General features: G+C 36.3%; 1 protein-coding gene across 9 annotated transcripts in view; it reads left to right on the forward strand.

Moving 5' to 3' along the window:
• LOC149064525 (putative phosphorylase b kinase regulatory subunit beta) overlaps nucleotides 1–25,679 on the forward strand; it is a 231,969-nt gene that overhangs the window by 40,154 nt on the left and 166,136 nt on the right. For 8 of the 9 annotated variants that reach the window (XM_089255135.1, XM_089255137.1, XM_089255139.1 and 5 more), the window contains exons 5-9: nucleotides 10,908–11,012; nucleotides 11,234–11,293; nucleotides 12,013–12,149; nucleotides 13,210–13,369; nucleotides 23,426–23,623. In XM_089255135.1, the coding sequence (XP_089111261.1) occupies nucleotides 10,908–11,012; nucleotides 11,234–11,293; nucleotides 12,013–12,149; nucleotides 13,210–13,369; nucleotides 23,426–23,623 (660 nt within the window). The remainder of the gene's footprint in view (nucleotides 1–10,907; nucleotides 11,013–11,233; nucleotides 11,294–12,012; nucleotides 12,150–13,209; nucleotides 13,370–23,425; nucleotides 23,624–25,679) is intronic. The other variant, XM_089255138.1, reaches the window with a different exon arrangement.

Below are 25,679 nucleotides of genomic sequence, written 5' to 3' on the forward strand. Positions count from 1 at the left end.
AACTTTGTTGACTTTTGTTACATTGATGATCTAATCATTTTTAACAAATGTAATTTTAACAGCATTTTCCCCAACATCTATCCTGAAGAGCTTTCTTTGAAGAAAACCACAAAAGAAGACAATGTTCCTGGTTATAAAAATATACAAAAGCAACAATAAATGGGAAACGTGTTTATGACAAAAGAAAAGACTTTGATTTTTCAGTTTACAGTTTAAGCCACTAGCATTCAAACGTGAACACCAAAATATTCAGAAACACTCTCATTTTGCGAATTTGTAGATTCGGACATTTGTGCGGCCATCCAACACAATGCCTGTCCAGACCATTAAGCCTCCTCCGCCATAATGGTCGATTTCGCAGACATTGGAGGGTAGTTAGCGGGTCCCTGGTTTTCTCCATATGAACGTATGGTGAGAATCTGTGCTTAGGCTGAACTAGGACTCATCAGTGAAGAGAACGGTCGCCCCCATTGATCCATACTCCAATCTCCATGCTCTCTGCACCATGATAAACGGATTCTCCTGTCCATAGAAGTGAGCGGGACACAAACAGCAGGTCTTCTTGCAAACAGTCCTCTCTCATGAAGTCTTTTGGAAACAGTCACCCTTGATACACGGGCTCCTGTGGCTGCATACAAGTCACGAGAAGCTGTAGCACTCCTGTTAAGCCTCGCTATAATCGACAAATGGCGATCTTCACTGGCCGTCGTGGCTCTTGGACGACCTTGCCCAGGCTTTCTCTCGATGGATCTGGTATCCTGGAACTGTTTCTATAAGTTACACACGACGCTGGGCGTTAAATTGAATTCTCTACAAATCTGGACTTGAGATTGGCCTACTTCTAGCCTCCCCACAATTCGCCACCTCATTCCATCATCTAAACGATGGTGGTTACTCATTTTTACTTTTACAATTTGAAATTAACCGATTGCTGTAAAATAACACCAAGAAATTCGCCAAGGTGTGCTAGCAAACGAAATGAGTCTTAGCATACGCACGCTTATAAAGCCTGTTTCTCTACTGGCTCCACCTACACACACATTTACGCTTACGTATTTGATGTACAAGATTTGCATTTTTGTCTAGAAGCAGTGGTTTTACATTCAGTTCAGTTCTTTTCATGAAATTCGATAAAATATGCAAATTTTCTTAATTTATTTCACCAGTGTATATGGGTTGAGCTTGAGAACAAAAGATGTCATAAACTTATTGTTGGGGTTTGTTACAATCCACCGAATAGGGATCCAAATTGCATGATGAAATTTCTTACACGTGTAAGCGTAAGAGGGTTCTTATACTAGGAATTTCAATTACCCAGGTATTGATTGGGAGAACCTTTCATCTAGAGATCAGTATGAAAGAGACTTTCTTAAGTTGGTGCTCGAAATTTTTTTGTATCAGCATGTATCAGAAGCCACTAGGGGTACTGCTATTTTGGATTTAGTTTTTACTAGTTCTGAGGATCTTGTTGAACATGTTTCGGTGGGGGAAGAGTTTTTTTCCTGTGATCATCCTATCGTCAGATTTCACTAACTTTTCCTCGGGTAAGGTTGATAACAAAAGATTGGTTTCTTGTTTTTGAAGAACTGACTTTGATGTTTTGAGAGGAAGGTTAGCAGAAGTTTTCAAAGACCGGTTGGAATCACAGTAGGGGTGGTAAGTCAATGGGAAGAAGCTGTCCTCTGTTTTGTACGACGTCATACCCTTTGTTCGAAAAAAGCGTGTTTGTACATCACACCCTCTATGGTTCACGGATAGCGTGCGTAACCTTTATCTTGAAAATAAAAGAGCATTCAGAGAGTATAAAAGTGGACGAGGTGACCTATCATTGTTTACTGATAAAAGAAGAGTGTCGAAGAAAGCGATAAGGGATAGTAGAAAGGAAGTTGAATCTAGGTTGGCAGATAACATTGGCTCTGACCCGAAATCATTTTTTCGATATGTCAATAATGGATGTAAGGACACAGTTGGCTCCCCCCCCCCCCCCAATAGGAGGCTCTAGGTTAGAGAGCAATGTAGGCATGTATAGTGCTTTTAATGACTTTTTCGCTTTGGTTTTTAATGGAGATAATGATATTCGATATACGGGTGTTGCATGGGGTAATAAAACCCTCAACGATATTCAAGTAGAAGACATGGAGGTCCTAAATCTTCTAAGAAATGTATGTGCAAGCAAAGCACCAGGACCAGATGATATCTATCCCAGGTTCCTTAGGGAATGTGGTAATGAATTGTTGGGGCCAGTTGCACTGATATACAGGAGTAGTGTTGCTGAGGGTATCGTCCCAAGGGATTGGAAACTTGCTAATGTTCTGATAGTTAAGAAGGGTAGTAGAGAAGCTGTGTCCAATTATCGTCCAGTGAGTTTGATGAGCTCCCTCTCGAAAATTTTGAAAATTGTCATCGAAAGGCAGTTTGTGAAGTGGATAGACGAGAATAATGTATTGTCGGATAATCAGCGTGGGTTCAGGAAGGGGAAGTCATGTGTAACTAACCTCCTTTGCTTCTATGATCATGTATGTGACTAAGGCTTTGGGTAAGAGCAAAAATGTGGATGCTTGCCTTGATTTCCAGAAGGCATTTGATCGGTTCCAACATGGTAAACACTTGAAGTGTTTACACAAGATTGGAATTGGGGGCAACGTGCTGAATTAGATAGAATCATGGTTAAGAGATAATTCACAAAGAGTTATGGTGAACGGGAAATTCTCTGGTTGGACAGGCGTCACAAGTGGAGTTCCTCAAGGAAGTATCCTTGGCCCCATACTTTTTTCACTTTTTATCGATAAACTCGATCAGGGTATTGATGGGATTACTAGAAAATTCGCAGATGATGTGAAGCTAATGGGGGTAATCGGGAATCAAAGCGATAGGGAGTTGCTCCAGACCAGTGGTTCCCAACGCGGGCGCTGAGAAGTCTGAGGGGGGGGGGCATTTCGTCATATTAGCCCGGTTTGCATGTTCAATATTGCGGTATCACTGAGAGTTCCGGCACTGGCTTGATGACTGTTTTTCCTCGTAGGGAAAGAGTAAAGAAAGAGGAAGGAAAATACTGTGTATTTACATATCCTCTTGGCGATTTTCGCGGTGCATACCTATTTCTCATAATTCGTTGTGATTTTTCACTATTGCGGAATAAGGAGACAGAGTTGCCAGTTTTCCCGGTTCAGCAAAAAATTTTGGTTTGGTGGGTGGGGGTTTCCTTTTATTTTTTCATTTCCCATGTAAGCCAGGCTATTGAGTTGGCGTTGAAGGTGCCGCCCTTTTGAGCATGTGCAGAAAATTCAAGGTCATATAGATCTTGAATTTCTGGGGCAATATTTCCCGGGCGGTACAATAGTACAGTGGACAAAAGTTGAAGATTATTATAAATACTAACCAAATTATTTCGGAATTTCTTCATAGCAAGGGTAAATCGGTGCAATAATTGTTACCACCAAAAGTAAAAATGTTTTTATTACTTTTATTGTTTTGTTTTAAATACAAATACAATGCCACAACAGGCAAAATGCCCAATGAGGTGGCTGAGAAAAAGATGCCCATAAAAATATGGATGTCATATATTTCCAAAAAAATATAGCAACCCAATTAAAAATGCAATTAACAAAAATTGTAAACAATATATACACGTGATAAAGTATTATACAATGTCAATAAAGAATACTTATGGTTGTCTTATTCTAAGTATGGATAGCTTCTCGATTTACCCCAATATCTTTATCGTATTTCTTTTTGAATGTGTCAATTGTATTACTATTTACTACCTCCGGGGGTAAGCTGTTCTATTTATCAACAACCCTATTAGACAAAAATTCCCTGGGACACGATAACCTTGCATTGTCCCTCACCAATCGATACTGTCGATACGATAACCCTCGTAAAATCATAAAGGTATTTCATTGTAATAAACACAATATGTTCCAGTGATATAATCCGGTGAAGGTGAATTAAAAATTAAATATCAACAAATCAAAAGTGTACCGATAGCATAATCAAATTAGTAATTTAATTTTCATGTTTGCATACCTGATGATGGAGGGATCATCCCTTAACAACCCATAAGTGTCTAACTGGCACATTCCCAAATGAATTTACTCGTAAAATTAAGAGTTGCTTACGTTTTCAAAAAAAAAAAACTTTGTAACGAATTCAACTTTGAATTAAAATTCAAACGTAACGAAAAAAAAAGCAACGCAATAACCAATATGTGTCTCTTCGACACACATTGGGAATTAATCATTATTGCATTTTTATTTGGGTTGCTGTATTTTTGAAATATATGACATCCATGTTTGTTATGGGCATCTTTTTCTCAGCCACCTCGTTGGGCATATTGCCTGTTGTGGCATTGTATTTGTATTTGCAGTCAAATTCGAGCTAGAATCTTCTGATTTAAATAGTACGCAGGGAATGTTTAAAATAAGCTAGTTGCTGCTCTGCTGAACATTAAACCTACCCTGTCGGAACCTTTGTCTGTCTCAGTATTGTGTGACGGGACATTGTTTCCTTGCAATTGCAAGAAATATAGAAATAATTCGGTAATGCACTTCGAGAAATCTGTGGAATTTTTTCTTATATTGACTACCAATATTCGAGAAAGCCAACTTCCAGCTAAATTATTGTTGGTCGATAAATTGTGTGAACCACATTACAGAATGAATTGAAATATAACATTAGATAACTACACTGCTGGCCACCGTAAATGCAACACCCTGAAGGAAGCATGCAAATAATATGAAATTTACAACATGCTTTAGCGGAGGTGAGATATGCAAATGATTAGAATTTCAGCGCAGACGCACATCACGCGTGCCTGTGGCGCCACTTCAAAGCGCTATTTAAGGCTTGGAGATTTCGACGATTTGAAGTACGGCAATTGTGTTTTTCTTGTGGTTTTTTCAAAAAAACGATCAATTATGCCTCGTAGAAAACAGTGATCATCTTTTGATCAAGTATCCGAGTTCGACAGAGGAAGGATAGTGGCCTACCGAGATTGTGGATTATCTTCCAGGGAAATCGGTAGTCTTGTTGGACGAAACCAAACAACTGTAATGCGGATATGTGATCGTTGGATGCAGGAGGGTACGACGGACCGACGTGTTTGATCGCATCCACCTCAGTGCACCACTTCACGTGATGACAGGCGTATTGTGCATATGGCAGTGACGGATCGCTCAGCCACGTCGCGAACCACAGCACATTCTGTCTGTACCGCATCATCCAGTGTCTGCGCGTACCATTCGACGCTGTTTACAACAGAGTGGTCTGTCCGCAAGATGTCCATTGCTTCGTCTACCCTTGACGCAGAACCACAGACGTCTCCGCAGCCAATGGTGCGATGAAAGAAGGATGTGGACGGCACAATGAAATGAAATTGTCTTTACTGACGAGTCACGGTTCTGTCTGCAACACCACGATGGTCGGATTCGAGTCTGGAGACACCGTGGAGAGAGGATGCTGAACAGTTGCGTTATGCACCGCCACACTGGTCCTGCACCGGGTATTATGGTATGGGGCGGTATTGGATATCGCACTCCTCTAGTACGCATTGCCGGTACTTTAAAAAGCCAGCACTACATCTCCAAGGTATTGGAGCCAGTTGTCCTTCCTTACCTTCAGGGCTTGCCCACAGCCATATTTCAACAGGATAATGCACGACCATACGTGGCACGCATTGTCCAAAGGTTCTTCGTCAATCGCCAGATTGAATTGCTTCCCTGGCCAGCTCGCTCTCCGGATCTTTCGCCGATAGAAAACATGTGGTCCATGGTTGCTCAACGATTGACCCAGATTACATCCCCAGCTGCAACACCAGATCAACTTTGGCAACGCGTGGAAGCTGCTTGGTCTGCTGTACCCCAAGAACACATCCAAAGTCTCTTTGAATCAATGCCGAGGCGTGTGGCAGCGGTGATCTCCAACAATGGCGGCTACTCTGGCTACTGATTTTGGCAGGAACCACACTTCACAGAAGTCTATAAATTTAATCATTTGATGCTTGGTCAACATGTTATCTACAAAATAAATATTGTTGCGATATCTCTTGTCTTTCTTGGTGTTGCAATCTTTCTTGGTCTCCAAAATATATCATATTTATTACAAAATTTCCGTGCATATGGATCTCTTTCTTAATACTCGTATTATTGTTTAATTTCTGCAGACAGATCCATGATGGAGTCACAGAAAAAATTCAGACAATATAATCTGGAATATTTAAAATATGGTTTTATTCAATCACCCACAAGCAAGACATTACCAATGTGCCTGATTTGCCACAAGGTGTTTTCAAACGAAGCTATGAAACCTTCGCGATTAGCAGAACAATTGAGCAAAATACATCCTGACAGAAAAGATAAAGATTTATCTCACTTTCAAATGCTAAGAGATCAACATTCAAGACGTCCAATTTCGACTAATATGTTTTCGACAACATCGAAGCAAGAAAATGATCGATTACGAGTGTCATACAACATTTCCTTACTCACTGCTAAAGCGGATAAACTGCACACTATTGGCGAAAAATTGATATTGCCAGCTGTGAACGAAGTCCTGCATATACTGTGCTGCATAAGCTACCAGCTGATATTATTAAAACAATTCCATTGAGTAATAATACAGTGCAGAGACGAATTGACGAAATGTCAGAGGATGTGAAGAAATCTCTAACTGATTTTTTGAGGACTACCAAATTTTCTTTACAACTCGATGAATCTACTTTACCAACAAATGGGTATTTACTTCTGGCATACGTTTACTTCATAAAAGATGAAAACATTTGTCAAGAACTATTATTCGCCAGAACATTAGAAACGGACACTAAAGGAAAAATCTATATTTGACGTTTAAGAACACTATTTTGAAGAAAAATGAATTTCTCTGACTAATATTTTGTCCGTCGCAACCGATGGTGTTCCGGCAATGGTTGAACACTACTGTGGATTTATTTCATTCCTTAAAAAAATTCTTACCAAATTTAGTGGCTGTGCAATATATGATTCACCGACAACGTTTGGTCGCAAAAGAATCTTAGCGATCACTTTCATCACTCGCTACAACATGTAATTACAGCAGTTAACAAGATCAGAAGCAATGCTCTCCATGACAGGATATTTAGAAATCTTTGTGATGAAAACGATGACGTCACTTCAGTCGTTTATTATTACATACGGAAGTTTGTTGGTTACTAAAAACTACCTGTCTGAAACGATTTTACGAACTCTTTGAATCAGCCACAAAGTTTTTTGAAAACAATTGAGAGAATTTACTAAATTTAAGAGTGATATTACGTCTATTTGGCCGATTTATATACCAAATTTAATGAAATGAATGTACAACTCCAAGGTAATGATTTGAATTTTATCAAACCAAAACGAATTATTTCAGCGTTTCTGTCAAAACTTGCTTTTTACAAACAAAACTTTGGTAGACGACAATTTTATCAGTTTCCAATGCTTTCTTCAATTGAAACAACTGATGACGACATTTTGGTTTATTGCCAGCATTTGGAAGCACTGACAGAAGATTTTACGAATAGATTTCAGGATGTAGTCAATATGACTATTCCAGAATGGGTCCTAGAACCTTCCTCAAATAACAGAATTATCGCTGCAGGAGGAGTTGATAGGATTTTCAACAAATGAGTTGAAATTAAAATTAAGAAAAGGGTATCAGGAGTTCTGGCTACAAAGTCAAATTCAAACATTATATCCGGCCTTTTGGGCTGCAGCAAAAAAAAATTTCATTGCATTCCCATCATCATATTTAGCCAAGAGAGGATTTACCATAGTCACCAGTCTATTAACGAAGAAAAGAAACCGATTGTCAATAGTGGAACATGGAGATTTAAGATTATTGATGATAAAAATGACACCAAACATCGAGAAATTAGTTTCATCACATCAAGCTCAGATATCTCACTAATGATATTATATTCATTTTTTCCAAATAGCATATATATTTTCAATCAAATACTGTGAGAAAAATACATATTACCTTCTCATAAGTTAATAAATTAATTTAAAAATTTGTCCTTGTTTTCAATATATACTATGTGCAATATAGTTTACCTGGAGAAGGGGGGCGGGCGCTATGTAGTCGTGCACTAAAAAAGGGGGCACTGGTTCCAAAAAGGTTGGGAACCTATGCTCCAGACCAACTTAAACAGGATTGCAGCATGGGCAAATGAATGGAGCATGACGTTTAGCGTTGATAAGTGCATGGTCGCTCATTTTGGTTTGAACAACCCAAGGTTCTCTTACGAGTTGAATGGTGTCACTATCCCAGATGCAACTAGGGTCACCGATTTGAGAATTCTCATTGACAACCGGCTTAGATTTTCTGAACATTGTTCAGTGGTGGTCAGAAAAGTTAATAGAATGCTTGGTCTCATTTTCAAAAAGGTCTCTTCGCATTCTCCTAAAGTCATTCTTCTGCTTTTTCGAGGCTTATTTCGTCCTGGACGAGTATGCTGTAAGGTTTTGGAGACCATACCTACAGAGGGACATAGACTTGGTTGAAGGGGTGCAGAGAAGAGCTGCGTGTGTCCTTATTAGCACGCTGCCTTGAGTTATGAAGAGAGACTTTATTTTTTTGAATATGTTTACATTAGATGAACGCAGGTGTCGAGGAGATATGATCGAAGTGTTTAAAATTTTCAATGGGATGGATAGGATGGACCATAAACTTTTAGTACACCGTCAATCGACTGCTTTTACAAGGGGACACCAGTATCAATTGATGTGGGACAATGCAAGGTTATGGTGTCGGAGGGAATTTTTCTCTAATAGGGTTGTTAATAAATGGAATAGCTTACCCCCGGAGGTAGTAAATTGTAACACAATTGACACGTTTAAAAAGAAATACGATAAACATGTTGGGGTAAATCAAGAAGCTATCCATGCTTAGAATAAGACAACCGTAGGTATTCTTTATGGGCATTGTATAATTTTTATCACGTGTATATATATTGTTTATAATTTTTATTAATTGCATTTTTGATTGGGTTGCTGTATTTTTGAAATATGACATCTATATTTTTATGGGCATCTTTTTCTCAGCCACCTCGTTGGGCATTTTGCTTGTTGTGGCATTGTATTTGTATAACATTTTTTTCATTGTCTTTTTTTGTCCAACATGTTTTTGAGAAGGCAGGCATCGTGGAACAAGTGTTGGCATTTTTAATGCAATTAGGCAAGCCACCCTTCAAAAATGCCTACACTTTTCAAAACATGCATGGGGTTCTCCCTGATGAAGACCCACTGCATAGGTTCTATTTCACACTCATGAAATTTAATTTTTTCCTTTTTCTTAAAATCTACAAAAGAACAAGTGAGCAGCAGTAGCGTTTTTCAAAAGATACTTTTTCACTACCTCTTCATTTTTATCCTACTATATATATATATATATATATATATATATATATATTTTGAATGACGAAAGTGCTAGTGCTGCTCACTTGTTCTCTGAAAAATATATACAAAAAAGAATTATTTTAAGAAAAAGGAAAAAAACTGAATTTTATGAGAGTGAAATAGAACCTATGCAGTGGGTGGTCATCAGGGGAACCACATGCATGGTTCAGAAAGTGTAGGCGTTTCTGAAGGGTGGCTATGCCTAATTGCATTAAAAATGCCAACCCTTGTTCCCCAATGCCTGCCTTCTCAAAAACATGTTGGACAAAAAAAAGACAATGAAAAAATGTTGAAAAATACAATATAAAAAATATATAGAGCTTCTCAGATTATATATAAGCTCAAAGAAGCATGAGAAAAATATATACAAAGTTACAAGAATATAATTACAGTGAATATTTTACAAGGATTATTAAAAATTGTCAAAAAATTAAAAAGGGATGACATTTTTAATGCAATTAAGCATAGCCACCCTTCAGGAATGCCTACACTTTTCGAACCATGCATGGGGTTCCCCCTGATAATGACCCACTGCATATAGGTTCTATTTCACACTCATAAAATTCAATTTTTTTTTCCTTTTTCTTAAAATAATTCTTTTTTTTGTATATATATATATATACATATATATTTGTGTATATATATATAATATGTGTGTGTGTTTGTATATATTTTACCATCTGTTCCTCTAACATTTTCTCCAAGACAAGCTTAGAAGTCCAGAAACATGAAGAAAAAGCAAAATTTAAAAATACAAAAATGAAATCAACTAAAAAAAACACTCAAAAACATCAGTTATGCAAAATTTTAAGGAACTACCATATGAAATGTGTACCATTAAAAGTAAAAAAAAATACAAAACAAAAAATTTTACCTGAAATTTAACTTTTCTGTGTGTGTATGTATGTGTATATATATTGTAACGTGGTACATAGGTAATAGGGTGTATGGTATTTTACTGGCAAACCGCTGATCATAGCGGCATACTTGAATTTTTAACTTTTTATATGGACACCCTGTACTCAATGTGACCGTCATTAACCCGATTACAAAGTTGCTGCCTTGTTTCTCCTGATTCCAATAAAAAGTTCTGTTTCTGAGTGCAATAACCACTGAAATATTTGAAAAACTGCGGCGAATTGGGAAAAAACAGTGTTGAATATTGGTAAACTGCATTTAACACTGTTTTTTTCTATAACTTTCCTCTGTTTTTCAAATTGGAATATCTCGGTTAATATTGCACTTAAAAACATGAATTTTTTTGTTTGCATCAAAAGAGACAAGGCAACAACATTGTAATTGAGCACACTCACTTGATAAAAAAATATCCAAAAAATCAAAACCTTCAAATTACCTGATGCTGTAAAATTCTAAGAAACCTATACAATTTTTTTGTTTATATTTGTAATATAAGGAAGCCAGAGTATATTCACAATGTATCTTATGCCACTAACTTCGATATAATTAGAAAAATTTTCATGAAATTTGTATTTTTAGCTGGAAAAATACAAAACAAACCAGTGTCCGGAATATGCATTGCATAGCAAGTTTCACTTGGAAACTGGGCAACCATTGCCACTCCAGCAATATGGCCATTTACAGGTACGGGTTTTGAGAAATTTGATAAATTGCTTTGTTTATAGAATGATTTTCTTAACAGTTTTCTTGTTCACAATTGCCTGAATATCTGTGCTGCCTAATTTGATAAACTTTAGTGTGATGCCTTTGCTGGGTTTTTTTTGAAAATAAGTGTCTTCAAAAAAAATCATTTTGTATTTAAATAGTATTAAATAGTATTTAATTTTTTTCTTTTCCATCCACAGCTTGATCTTGTCTCGCTCTACCTCTTGTTCCTTTGTCAAATGATCATGTCTGGCTTACAGGTTATATCACTTATCCATTTTTCATTCGTTTTTTCATGATAATACACTTTGGTTATAGTTTTCTAAAGAATGATCATTTGGCTGTATAAATTCGTTCCATTATGGAAGTTCTTTCATAAAATTGTTCCATTGTAATATTTATACAGCAGTCATTTTTATGAAGACAAGTCATTTTGTATATAACTTGAATGTAAATGTTAAGACAGTTTTCCTATTAAAATTATCTTTTAACTTCAAATAAATTCTGAAGTGAAAAAAAAATTATTTCCTTAGGGAGCAAAAATTGATTATGTTTAATTAAATCAAAAATGACTAATCTTCATGCAAGTTGTATTTAACCAGTCAGCTGGCCAATTAATTTCTGCTTTTTCGCAGTTCAATAATAAAATATATTTTCATGATTAAAATTTTTTATGAATACACAGAGACCGACTTCCTCATATTCTTAACTGTTGTTTTTAAATCATCAACACAAAAATTATGATAATTGAGATAATTACTTAGTTTTAAAAAATTAGATTAAAAAATCTGCACATATGCTGGTTAAGCATATTTAAAGGAGAATAATTCTGTTATTGCAAAATACTTGATGTGGGTGATCTCTTGCATTAATTATGAGTTAGTTTAAAAAATATATATTTAAAAAGTTAAATCATTTTCTCTGCCTTACATGGTAGGAGTATTTGCATTCAGTCATTTACGAGTTTTGTTTTCTTTAGATCATATACACAATGGATGAAGTTAGTTTTGTTCAAAACTTGGTATACTATGTTGAAAGAGCATATCGTACACCTGATTTCGGAATGTGGGAGAGAGGTAGCAAATACAATGATGGTACACCTGAAATACATGCTAGGTATTCCTTTAGTATTTTTTAACACAGTAAGCACATTACTTAATTTTTTTATGGCCCATGTGCCCAATTGAGAACATCGGTTTCATTAATTAAAAGAAAGTATTTTTTGTTCGTGCAGTAGTTCTTATTTTCACTGAAGGTGTGAGATTCCAAACTTAATTTCCAAACAAAAATTTCAATCATTTCAACACATATGCTATCAATTTACTTTTTTTCAATCTCCTATTTTTAAGGACAAATGAAATTTAATTTTTTTTTTTAATTTCAATGTTTCTATGAACATGAAGTCCAAAGGAAACATATAGAAAAAAAAATTTCATGAATTTTTTGATACGTCTAAACTGAAAAATCAGAAGGGGAAATAAAAGAAAAAAATTATAAAAACAATATAAATTTCAATCCAGCAGGTAAAAAATTAATATCACTTATGTCCAAGGTCACAACAAAGTACTTTGTCAGCAGGGGCAAACACATATTTTGGTGCCTCTGTAGAAGGAGCAGTTAAAGGGTGAATTTGGCATCCTCTCTAGTCCGGAGTCCAGGGCACCAGATTCGCCTGCTTCCCTCACCTAGTTGCGGCCCTGCTAATATCATTGAATTTATTAACGCCTAACCTGTTTCATGCTTTAATGATCAGTAAAAACTTATACAATTTATGCAAATTGTTTTTCAGAATTTCTTAATTTATTTTTTGTGAAATTCTTATAAACATTCTTCCTTTCTGATAGCTTTATTTAACTTCTAATGAATTTTCTCATTCTAATTTTTAATTTCAGTTGGATATACATTTAAGAAATATTAGTTTATGATTTTGCCAAAAATGGGATATCTTTTTTTCTATTTTATCAGAAGAAAGAGAACTAAGTGTGATGTATATATATTATTTTGGAAGTATAATTTAATAAATTAAATACATTTAAAACTAAACACATTTATTTAACTGATTTATTTTCATTATATTTTCAAACACATTCTCTTGTATATGCCTTGGCCAACAATACTGTATTAGTATAATAAATATTCACATTAATCAAATTTGGTATTATATTTCATCATTCAGCTCTATCGGGATGGCAAAATCAGCTTTAGAAGCAATAAATGGGTGCAACCTCTTTGGTGATAAAGGAGCTTCATGGTCTGTAGTGTATGTTGATATAGATGCACATAGCAGGAATAGGAGCATATTTGAGACCCTTCTCCCTCGAGAATCAAGCACAAAAGTATGTAATTTAAGAGAAATCCCTTTGAGCTGTTTTAGCATTTTCTTATTGTATCAAAACTTTTACATTATTCAATGGATTTTTTTACTGTTGTATGTAGCCCATATGTGCTCAAATTCCTTTATCATTCACTTCTCCAAATTGATAGAAATCTTTGACTTTGCTTGTTTGGGTAAATTCCATCTCAAGCCAATTTATGAGCACTTGGACATGATGAAATTTTAAGTGATCGACTCTTTCCCTACTATATCCCGCTCATCTGAACCGTCATGCAGACTACCAGATCCGGCCGAGCCGGCCCAAGTGGGGGGAGATAAGCAGTTTACGCGCTTTTATTCCATGGGCGGGACACAGTGACAGAATGTTGACGGCCGCTGCGTGGGGTGCTTGTCGGCGAAAGAGTATTATTTTACAACTACACTTACTTATGAAAGAATGGCTATTGACAGTGACAGTACCTCAGATGAGCTTTGAGAAAGATGTGTGGTTACCATTTTTTGAAATTTTGCCAACAGAAGATTTAGATTTTCAATAAAACTAGTAAAAGATCTGTCAGCTAGCTATACGTTTGATTAATAATCGAAGAATTTCTTTCGCAGTACAATAGAAAAAAAAATTTAATTTAATACATCAAAAAATTTTAATTGTTTTTTTTGTTTTGTTATTATTAACCATTATTGTGTAATGTAAAAAAGAGCAACAGAAGAAAGAGTTCAAAGAAAATTTATATCAATCGAAGCTTCCTTCGGCCCTATGCACTGCAATAACTTGCAAACTGAACACAACCTTACATATAAGGTGTTATTATACACAACCTTATATAGGTATTATGAGAAATCTGCATTTAATCATTGGGTCTAATATCTTGATGAGAAATAACACAATATAGTGTACGCATTTCTCTTTTGGTATAATAAAATAAAATTTCATTTGCTGTAATTGTTGCGGGGTCATTAAAAATGGTAATTTGAGTTTTGGTTTCATCGCGTTACATAGTCTAGATGTTGTTATAATTTCACGAGGCATCAAAACTTTTTTTTTGATGTTACAGTCTTGTGATTATGTTTCATATCTTAGTTGCTAGTGCCCTAGAATTGACAATTTTATTCTTATCGGAATTTTTTTTTTTATGAAACACTAGATATATGGCTATATTTAGATGTACTACAGTGAAACCTCGCTACAACGACACTCGATAACGATAAATCCCTCTACAACGATTTTTTTTTTCATGTCTTGTTTACAAATGTCTATACTCTAATGTTAAATCACTGCCTCTCGATATAACGATAATCCCTCTACAATATTTTTTCTTTGTTCGCAGAATATCGTTATATCAAGGTTACACTGTTTATAGATCCCATTAGATTCTGAAGGAATGAATGGCGAAGAAAGAGAACAAAAATATTATTGAATTCGCGCATAACAGTTGTTATTGATTTTAAATGATTTCTATAACTATCGCACTAAGAGCTCTCTGTAACCTTTTTTTCGCAGTTTGTGTATTTTTTAGAAAACATACGCACGCCAATAAAATAAGTTCTCCCAAAAAAAGTAAAACGTGAAAGGAAAAAAAACGTTATTTTTACGGATTTAGTGCAAAACGCTGGCTCCAACAACCAGCTGAGCTTAGAATTAGCGGTAAGGCCACGGTAATAGAGAAAGAGAGATACGATAAACACCACTCCTTGTCTTTTTTCCACATTTTCAGCCTCTGATCCACTTGACAGGCAGGTTTGAAGAATTCACTGTTTAAAAAAGGGACAATAGGTGCAAGAGAACATTAATAAGAGCTTTTGTAAACGTTAGTTCCAAGAAAAATTGGCTTGCCACGTACTAGTTCAATACATTGACGCTTACAATAGCTATGTTTTGGCAGTGACTCTCTCACTCTCTTATATGGGTTTACCCCTTGTTTTGTGTCCACGTGTTTGGACTTCTTTCGGTTTTTATAGCTCTCATTCCGTTTGTGTCAAAAACAAGGCGTAGAAAATATTCACACGTGGGAGGACTAAAAATTCATCCCCTCCCTCCGACAGAAAAAAAGTTCTCTTCTAGGAGCCAAATTTTTTTCTTATTATGAGGACTTGAAATATTCGTAAAACGAATACTTTATTGCCACTGAGTTTGTTGTGTGGAGGCTGGACTTGGTTAGTTCATAGACGACAAAAATCCAATGGCCCGACTTGGTGGCAGCAAAAACAACCACCTGATCTCCTGTCATTTAATTCTGTGAATACTGATAAGTCAGGTAATGTAAAGGTCTTAAAACGTACAGGCCTTATAAACACATTGGTATCTTAGCAAGGCCGCACCGAGAGTTGGTTAGGACTTGAGCTTCTGCTCCCCTTCCGAAATGTGTGAAAATGACTAAAATAAAGGGGGGGGGGGAAATGGTCAAATCTACTGTTCAACCACTTTGGTCTCCCTTCCCAAAGTGTAAGTGGTCCCCTTCCGAACATAATTTCTTTCTAGCTCTCTAACGCGGAATTCGTTGAATGAATTTTTTGGCAAAAAATATTTTTTTCACAATTTTTGGGCTAACATATAACAGATACGGATCAGTCCAGCTAATGTTTTTTTGAAAGGGAACGCTAAGAATCAAGGCACTTGTTTCAACATGAACAAGACATGAATATGAATTAGGGAGAGGCAAAGTGCAGTTGCTGGGGGAAGGAGGCGAGCACACAGATTTCTAATTTATAATGCAAAATTTTTTTGTGAAACTGGTAAAATAGCGATGGGCGGCAAACTCAAGTTTCCTCCCTCACAAAAAGTTCTAGTTTGTAGAGGAAGGTGTTCTCATGGTAATGTGACGTGGAACAGTAGGCTAAACTTTTATTTGGCCCATGAGGCTATGTGTAATACTATTGATTTTGATAACGAGAATGAAATTTGTAGTACGCATAGATACTTCTAGCTAGGTAGGGCCCCCCGCCCCCTGAATATTACTTCGCTCTGGCTCATGTTGCTTTTCTAACGGCCATGCATTTAGCTGAATGAATAAATGACACAGAGTCATGTACACGCCGATATTATACCGATGCCGAGATCTCTTCCAGTTCAGCTTCACAGTCTGGAATCTAGGCTGCATTGCAGGCCATTTTATAAGAAATTTAAACTGGAGGGTCACTTAAGTCCCGTCTTAATGCATGGGCCCACCCGGGCACGGCCCGTGAGCCCCAAGAGGAGAGGGGCCTCGCAAAAATGAGAAGTGGTTGAAATTTTCGAGAATTTCCCAGATAGAGCCTCAAAAACATCACTTGGCCCGGGGGCCCATGATGCTCTTAAGACGGCCCTGGGTCACTTTGAAGTATGGGGACATGACTCAGCGTGGCTGGAGTCATAACCGTTCGTAGAAAAAACAATGTAAATTTTTTTTATTTTTAGTAGTGGGCCGAAAAATAAAATTCTTGTGGGATTGCCGTGGACCAGGATGAAGAAACTGGATGAACCGCGAAACATCCAGGCTCTGTCGTAAGAAGCAACGTAAGAACTTCGGCACCCGGGCATCTAAGGCAAAACCAAAATTTATTCAAACGACAAGTACTACATAAGGTGCACCATGATTAATATTACATAAATCGAAGACTCAAGTGAAAATAAAGTGCAACAGCCACTCCTGGACCAAGATGTATCAGCTACCCTAAATGGTATGCCATTGTGCGGCATACCGGTCGATGATGAGTCAGTTGTAGTAATCACAAGTGATATCTACAGAGTTTCTGTGGCAAATTATGATGTGAACCAGCAAAAATGAGACGTTTGAATTGATTATAGTAACGAGAGGCTAGATATATCAAGATCATTCACTGTAAACATTTAGGTATATCAGCGGCACTAGCTGTAACTGGGGGGGGGAGAGAAATGGCAGCTGCCCAGAAGGCAAATTTTCGACTGCAAAAAACACGAACCCAGGGTAGAATCGATGATTTGTTGACAAAGTTACATTCATGCCCCCCCAACAGCAGCAAGGTCCCTAGGATGGGATTTTTTTTAAGCCCCAGCCCAGATATTTCATGGGCTTGGGGCCCTGTATAAATAATTTATAGTGTGAAAAAGTTTTTAAGAATTATTCCGGACTGTAGCCCTGCCAACCCCACCCTTGTGAAGAGCCATGGTCAATTTTGAAAGAAGAAAGACTTCAGATAAGGTCAACTGATAGGCTTCAACATGATTTGAACGATTTCCTACAGCGATTAGGGAGGTCTTTTTCTGAAAACACAATTACTACAAATCCTTTCAAAGTGAGGATTTTTTTTAATTGATTGTTAGATGGGGGGCTCTCTTTGGGAACGTACACATGCCTCTTTAGTCCAACTAGGATAAACATAATACACAATATATTTTACTTGCAAGGAAAACATCTTGTGACTCTCTCGAATAAGTTCTAAGTAGTTCTGAAAAAAGGCTAGGTTTTTCTAGATAATCTGCAGATCTTTATAAGTACAATACTCTGTTAGGGAATGTGGAATTAAAGTGTGGAATTAAGGGAATTAAGGTGTTGAATAGAAAATCTCCCTTTATTTCTCGTGCATTTTTCCAGACACTTTTTCTGACTGCCAACCTATCTGGTATTGAGTTTCATTGTGATAAATACAAATACAAATACAACGCCACAACAGGCAAAATGCCCAACGAGGTGGCTGATAAAAAGATGCCCATAAAAATATGGATGTCATATGTTTCAAAAATACAGCAACCCCATTAAAATGCAATTAACACAAATTATAAACAATATATACACATGATAAAATATTATACAATGCCCATAAAGAATACTTATGGTTGTCTTATTCTAAGAATGGATAGCTTCTCGATTTACCCCAACATGTTTATCGTATTTCTTTTTAAACGTGTCAATTGTGTTACAATTTACTACCTCCGGGGGTAAGCTATTCCATTTATTAACAACCTATTAGAGAAAAATTCCCTGGGACACCATAACCTTGCATTGTCCCTCACCAATCGATACTGGTGTCCCCTTGTAAAAGCAGTTGATTGGCGGTGTACTAAAAGTTCATGGTCCATCCTATCCACCCCATTGAAAATTTTGAACACTTCGATCATATCTCCTCGTCACCTGCGTTCATCCAATGTAAACATATTCAAAAAATGAAGTCTCTCTTCATAACTCAAGCCCTATGTGCCAATAAGGACACGCGTAGCTTTTCTCTGCACCCCTTCAACCAACTCTATGTCCCTCTGTAGGTATGGTCCCCAAAACCTTACAGCATACTCCAGTCCAGGACGAACTAAGCCTCGAAAAAGCAGAAGAACGACTTTAGGAGAACGCGAAGAGACCTTTTTGAAAATGAGACCAAGCATTCTATTCGCTTTTTTAACCACTGCTGAACAATGTTCAGCAAACCTAAGTCGCTCGTCAATGAGAATTCCCAAATCGGTGACTCTAGTTGCATCCGGGATAGTGACACCATTCAACTCGTAAGATAACCATGGGTTGTTCGAACCAAAATGAGCGACCATGCACTTATGTCATTGTATATGATTGGTTTTAGGGATTATCTTTTTAAGCTTTACCTTTCTTTCCTTTTTCCTCGTCTTGTATTGAGCATACGGTACACATTCTGTTTGTTTCAAAACACGAATAGGCCGTAAATTATTTAGTCTCTCACATTTATAAAATTTTTTCGATTGACAATTTTATTTTGATTTCTGTTGTTCCAAAATGCTGAGACCTAGTCGAGGGACGTTGGTTGATGAGGACATCAGACGAATTCTTTTTGAAGATGACGAAGAATCAAATCTTTCGGATGACAGTTCCGAAAACTCAGAGTTGGAGTTGTCAGCCATATCTGATCATCGCAATGATGATTCCTTTGTTTTGAACGTTTCAAGAGATGATCGCGATGATAAATCGACTAATGAACTACAGAACGTAGCTGCAACTACTACTTGGTCATGTAGCATAGCCAATGAGGCGATCAAGGTGAAAGAATATGAGGGAAGCCCAGGCCCACAACATGATTTGGAATGTGGAACTAGAGTTCTTGATTTTTTCAAACTCATATTTTCGAATAAAATGTGTGAGACTGTTCGAAGGAATACTAATTCTTATGCAGCATCAAGAGAAAAGTCGGAACATTGGAATCCCATCGATTCGATTGAAGAGATATGATCCTTCATCTCTATTATGCTGATAATGGGATTGATGAAGCTTCCCGAAATAGCAGATTATTGGTCTGAAAATCCAATTTTGGGAAACACCAAAGTGAAGTCCATAATGACAAGGAATCGGTTTCAGCAGTTGCTCCGCTATTTTCATTTGTCAAACATTGGAGATGAAATCGATAGAGATGAGATGAGTAAATTGGAACCCTTCACTTCAGATTTAAAAAAAAATTTCATGAACTTTTCGCCATATCGAGACGTGGCTATTGATGAAGCTATGGTAAAATTTAAAGGGAGATTGGGCATAATACAGTATATGCCTTTGAAACCTGCGAAACGGGGCATCAAAATGTGGATGCTTTGCTCTTCGTACCTGGGTTACGTTCATGACTTTGAAATGTACTGCGGCAAAAACGACAAAACTGTTCGATCCAGAAAAGGTCTAGGCTATGATGATGTAATGAAATTAGTTAAACTCAACACCATCCATCATGTGTTTTATTTTGACCATTTTTTTTCCAGTGTCACCTTGATGCGAGACCTTCTTTCTCTTGATCATTATGCTTGTGGAACAGCTTTGGCTAATCGGAAATATATGCCACCACAACTTAAAGCATTCATATTGAAAGAAAAGGGGGAAATCCATGTTCATCAATGTCAAGAGATAAAAAATCTCTTGTGTAGTACGTGGTTGGACAAAAAACAAATATCGGTTCTTTCAACACACACCAAGAGTGAGATTCTCCAGGTGAAGAGAAGGCAAGGTGCGAAAGTGATAGACGTCAGTTGCCCGGCATCCATTGCTCGCTACAATAAATACATGGGAGGAGTAGATCTTGAGGATCAGAAAAGAAAATATTACAGCGTCGAGCGCAAGTCTATGAAATGGTGGCTGTACATGTTCAGGTTCATGCTTGATCTGGCCATAAAAAATGCCTTCATCATATACACGGTCACGAACTACCCAATGACGAAATATCCCAAAACCTGGAAAGCTTTCAGACTAGAACTCATAAATGAACTTTCTCAAAATTTCTGTAGCCGAAAACGAACTTTCCACTCTTTGACCCCAGCTCACTCACATATACGAGTGAAAATTGATGGAAGAAAGAGAACATGCTTGAAATGTAGAACAAAGAAGATACGCACTCCATCTGGAAGAGCAGTGGAAAACTCATTGGAGTGCGAAATCTGTCATATTTGTTTGTGTCAAAGTTGTTTCAAAGATTGAAGAAAAAAAAAAAAACACATAGAAGTAAGTTTTTTTTCACTTATTTCTGAAATGCAAATATACAACACACGCAGATATATATACTGCATATCATGGCATGAAAAATCCAAGGCGCCGGGTCGCCATGGCGATTAGAAAATTAGTATTGATGCCTAAAATTTTGTAAATGTATATTGCTGAGTTAGAATCTAAGGATGACAAACAATTTTCTGATTTTATTACATTGTTTTTTTTCTAACCAAGGGAGCCACGGATAAGCGTTGATTAGAGAAAGGGGGGTGTCGCGAGTGAAAAAAGTTTGAGAACCCCCTATTGAGAGTATGCATCATTATACCTTCTTATAATACATTCATTGAAACGGTTTCGTAAGTTATATTCCTAATGAAGTTGAACGTTACATCATTCATGTTTTTATTATAATAAAGCTGGTTTTTTCAGTGTGAAAATTTTTTACATAAAATACCTTAGGGGCTATGCAAGAAAACCTTCGACTGGGTACACTCCCCGTCCCGGCCCTAAGAATATGCAGGTATTGTTGAATAGACGTCGCCATCCCGCTCAGTACTCAATATGCAGTTATTTTTCGTTAAATATTTTTTTCATTTATTTGGGAAAATTTGATATCTGAACAAAATGTTTTGGCTTCTGCATCGTCACTGCATACGTTCTTTCTATATTTTTTTTATCCTTTTTCCTGCTTATAAAAAATGCGTACTGTATGTATTGCAAATACTGTAATACGACCTATATATGTTACGGTAAATGTGATAAATCTGGTTATTAGCATAATCACTGACAATTTTGGTAAGTTTGATATATTTTGCGAATTTATCACATTTACCTGTGATGTATAACCCCCAGCTTTTATTGTTGAACATGATGAACCGTAAATCAATTATTTAAATTTTCCGGACATTATTCATGAACTTTAGTCTAGAACGATTGATTCGATTGGTAATATTGGTTATGTTTGCTTATGTTGATAAAAATGAAGAAAGCCACCTGTAACACAAGACCGGCAAGAGAAATTTATTTTTCTGTTTTCTTCACACATTCATTTTAGCTTTATTTTTAATGATAAAATTTGTGTGCTGTATGCATCAAATACTACTACACCGCACACCAACTCCGGTCATATATCGCCATACGGCAATTTCCTACCAGTGGAGTTGGGTGGGAAATGAAGGCTCCATCCATTGGTGGTCGCCCTAGGCTCGGTAGGTAAAGAACTTGCTTCTAATGTTCTATGCCTGGATTCGAACCCATGGACCTTGACTGTAACCTTCATAGTGGAAGACCACTTTACCATCTTTACCACTGCGCCACTCGGGCTGCATCACGTACTGGAAAAAGTGGTTAAATGAAAACGATATATTCATGTAATTTATTCCATATATTTATCAAAAAACTTACTAACGCCATTCGGAAATCACGCATAATCACCGGTAAAAGGGATGAATGCAATGAAACTTTTCAAAGTTACCAAGAAAATTAGTGATTATGCATAAGAAACGGCAATCATGGATAATTACTGATCCATCTCATTTACCGTAATGTATATATTATTAGTGCAGCATGTATTGTATGTCGTTCATTTTCGTGACACAGTTAATAATATATTTATATATTTCTGTAATTCTGTTCAAGCTTGCGCTTGTAAAGTATGTAAAACGGCTTTCTTTAGACATCGCATAGAGTAATAGATGATGAATTTTATTTACTACATGGCAAAAAAAAAATAAATAAACGTTTGCATAAAATTTTAATCTGAGTCAGTGGTACATGCCTAGAGTGTGGCTAATAATAATAAAAAAAAGATATTTTTCAGTAAAATTTTTCCTATGGTGATGCTAATAAAAATTGTGTACCCGGACGGGGATTTTTACTAAACAACCGTTACGATAATGATCTGAGTTGAAATGAACAGATTGAGATTGAAAAAGATTTGAACACACATATCCAAACGCATCGCAAAAAAAGAAAAAAAAAAGTGAAAAGTTGTGATGAAAACAAAAGACTATCCCAATTTCTTTCTTCATAATTCCTGGATGACAGAAAATATAAAAATTACCGAAAACTAAATTTGGCAAAGTTGGCGATGGCAAACAGGATAAGTAGCCAAAACTTTGCATCACAGATAACTAACTATGTAAAGAAAGACAACATCTTCTTTCCCAAAAATACTCCGTCACACTGTTTGTCAAAGAGGAGGGAGGTGTCATATCCTTTGCTTCCTAACAATAATCTGGTTATTGTGGAAAAGGATCTACAATGCAGTGGAAGAATTGGAGAAAAAAATTAGGGGGGTAAGGAATCTGTCTCGAAGAAGCTCTCCAAGATTACAGGGTACACAGATTTTCACCCCTCTGGTAGGCAAAGAGTTAAGAGAGAAAGCGAGAGAGATATTTATTCGCAGCATAATATCAAGTACTTTGGTTGATCGGATATAATACTATATGGTGCTATATCTGTTGATACTTGTTCAAGCAGGGCTGACTATCCTAATGCTTAATAAAAGTTTATAGTGGCCAAGGGGCCGTTCAGGTATTACGTCATCATTGATGGGGGGGGGGGGTGTTGTTCCGATTTGCTAACTTTTGCTCACAAGGAGGGGGGGAGGAGGTCAAAAATGGCTAAAAATATGCTTAAGTAATACTTGAACGGCCCCTAATGTGTGAATGTTTCTCCCATAGAACACAGATTCGGCATTGCTTCCGACTATAAGCTTCCCATGTTTTGCCACTCATGATGAAGTACTGTATAATCGCACAAAGAACAAAATCATTCGTAAACTGCAAGGCAATTATGGCTTCAAACGTTACTTGAGAGATGGCTATGGTTCTGCAGTAGAAGATATTACACGAAAATATTATGAGCAAGGTGAAACCAAAGTAAGGTATAATTTCTATAAGCTGGTTCATGAAACAGTAATGAACCAGATTTTTTGTCATCCATCTTGTTTTCTTTTTTAAAATTTATGTGATTGGTGTTGAAATCTTTTTTAAGCATTTGTAAATATATAAGTATTATAGCTTTGATAAGCTTAGGACACCCCCTACTACACTAGTGTGCAAAATTTATATGTGCTTACATTTATATTACATAAAATATAATTTATAATAATATCATAATATTTATTCCAGATGTAATTATTATTTGTGATATTTTCATTGGATACAGCATAACCTCCCCTAACGGACACCTCCCGTTAGTAGACACTTTTCTGATCCCCGGTCCTGTGGAATAGGGCTTCAATGTATTTTACTTTCCATTAGCGGACACTCTCGATAGTGAACAGTGAAATCAGCCAAACTAATTTTTTTCCCAAGCTCTAATTTATTTATTTGGTCATTTACCGAGAATTTATCACATTCAACTAAGATTACGTTTAATCCCAAGCTCATGTTAAAATGATAAATCATCAATTTATTAATTAACTGAACATAATTATGGTCCAGGATTGTGAATTTGAATGGTAATGTGTTGGTTTTATTTGTGAAGAAAGCTAGCATTACAAGACTAATAATGTTATGAATATTTTTATCTTCTCTCCGCACTTATTTTAATGTAATTTTCATCACAAAATATATGTGAAGTGCACACATCATGTACGGGCAAAAATTGAATGAAGGGAAGATAAATTAAAGATTTTTCCATGTTTATAAGACTTTACAACTTGATTTGTAAATTATGCATAATGACCATTAAAAATGATATATGGAGTGAAATTTAATCAACCTGTCTTTTTCAACACAATTTGCGATTATGCATAACCATTGGTTTATCACTTTTACAGTAACACACATACATCTTTAACTTTAAGATATATAGGAAGCAATTGCACCTGAAGCTGAATGTCATATAAATGTGAAAGTTGTATAAACGAGGTTCCACTGCATATCATACCTTCCCATTAGCGGACATAATTTTTGGTCCCATGGGTGTCCGTTATCAAAAGGTTCTTCTACTGTATGATGAAAAACATGGTTACCTCATTCCACTGGATGTTGTCTTTCTTATTAGATTGGTTATAGTGAACCTCTAGATATGCAAATTATGTCTTGTCAAACCCTGTAGTAATGCATTTGAACTTTATTTTAATTTGTTACTTATAGTACTTTACCATTTTACTTAGGGGTCATTCAAGTATTACGTCAGCATAGAGTGGGGAGGGGGTTTCGGATTTGCTGACTTTTTATGACAAGGGAGGGGTGTTTGAAGGTTGCTTACATCATCAACCACTCTTTTTTGAAGATATGAAATATTCTAAGCTACTGACAAAATTTTGCTGACAAGGGGGGGGGGGAAAGAGGGGGTCAAAAATGGCTAAAAATCTGCTGACATGATACTTGAATGACCCCTTATGCTATTAGATATATTTGCAGTTGAACTCTTATAACCCTTTTAGACCCGAGTGTCCTTTGTAGAATTTTCAAGATGTTTTTGTATTTTTGATACTCAAAAAATAATTAAAAATATAAATGTCAGCAAATTATGTATTTTTCAAATTTTCAGTTTCCTTTGAATTTTTTTTGTGATGAAATAATTCACTTCATTCAAAAGTTCATATTCACCATATTTCCAACTCAAAACTTTTACACAGTCCTTTAAGTCAGGGCTTAACTCCCTCAGATTAAAAAAAAGTTCTATAGAGAGAAACAACCTGTACATTTTTGCATTCAAGGTCTGAAAGGATTACAGTAAATTTGACATTCCTCTGTAGAATTTCTACTGAATCGGTGTATGCAGGAAGGTGGTGTATGTGCGTATATGCTTGGCCCTACCATATTTTTGTTCTTAGTTATTCTTAAGTGTTCTTCCCAGTGCTGCCATCTGCTTTCCATATTTTGAAGTGAAGATGGTAAATGCTTGAATTTTCATATAAATTTGGTCAACACTTGTTATAACGACTTCCTTCCTTCCACAGAAAACAGATGTTGTATTAGG

Source organism: Pholcus phalangioides, unplaced genomic scaffold, assembly GCF_987345545.1.
Source record: "Pholcus phalangioides strain wild (caught in Gottingen) unplaced genomic scaffold, Ppha-v1.0 ptg000042l_1, whole genome shotgun sequence".
NCBI lineage: Eukaryota > Metazoa > Arthropoda > Arachnida > Araneae > Pholcidae > Pholcus > Pholcus phalangioides.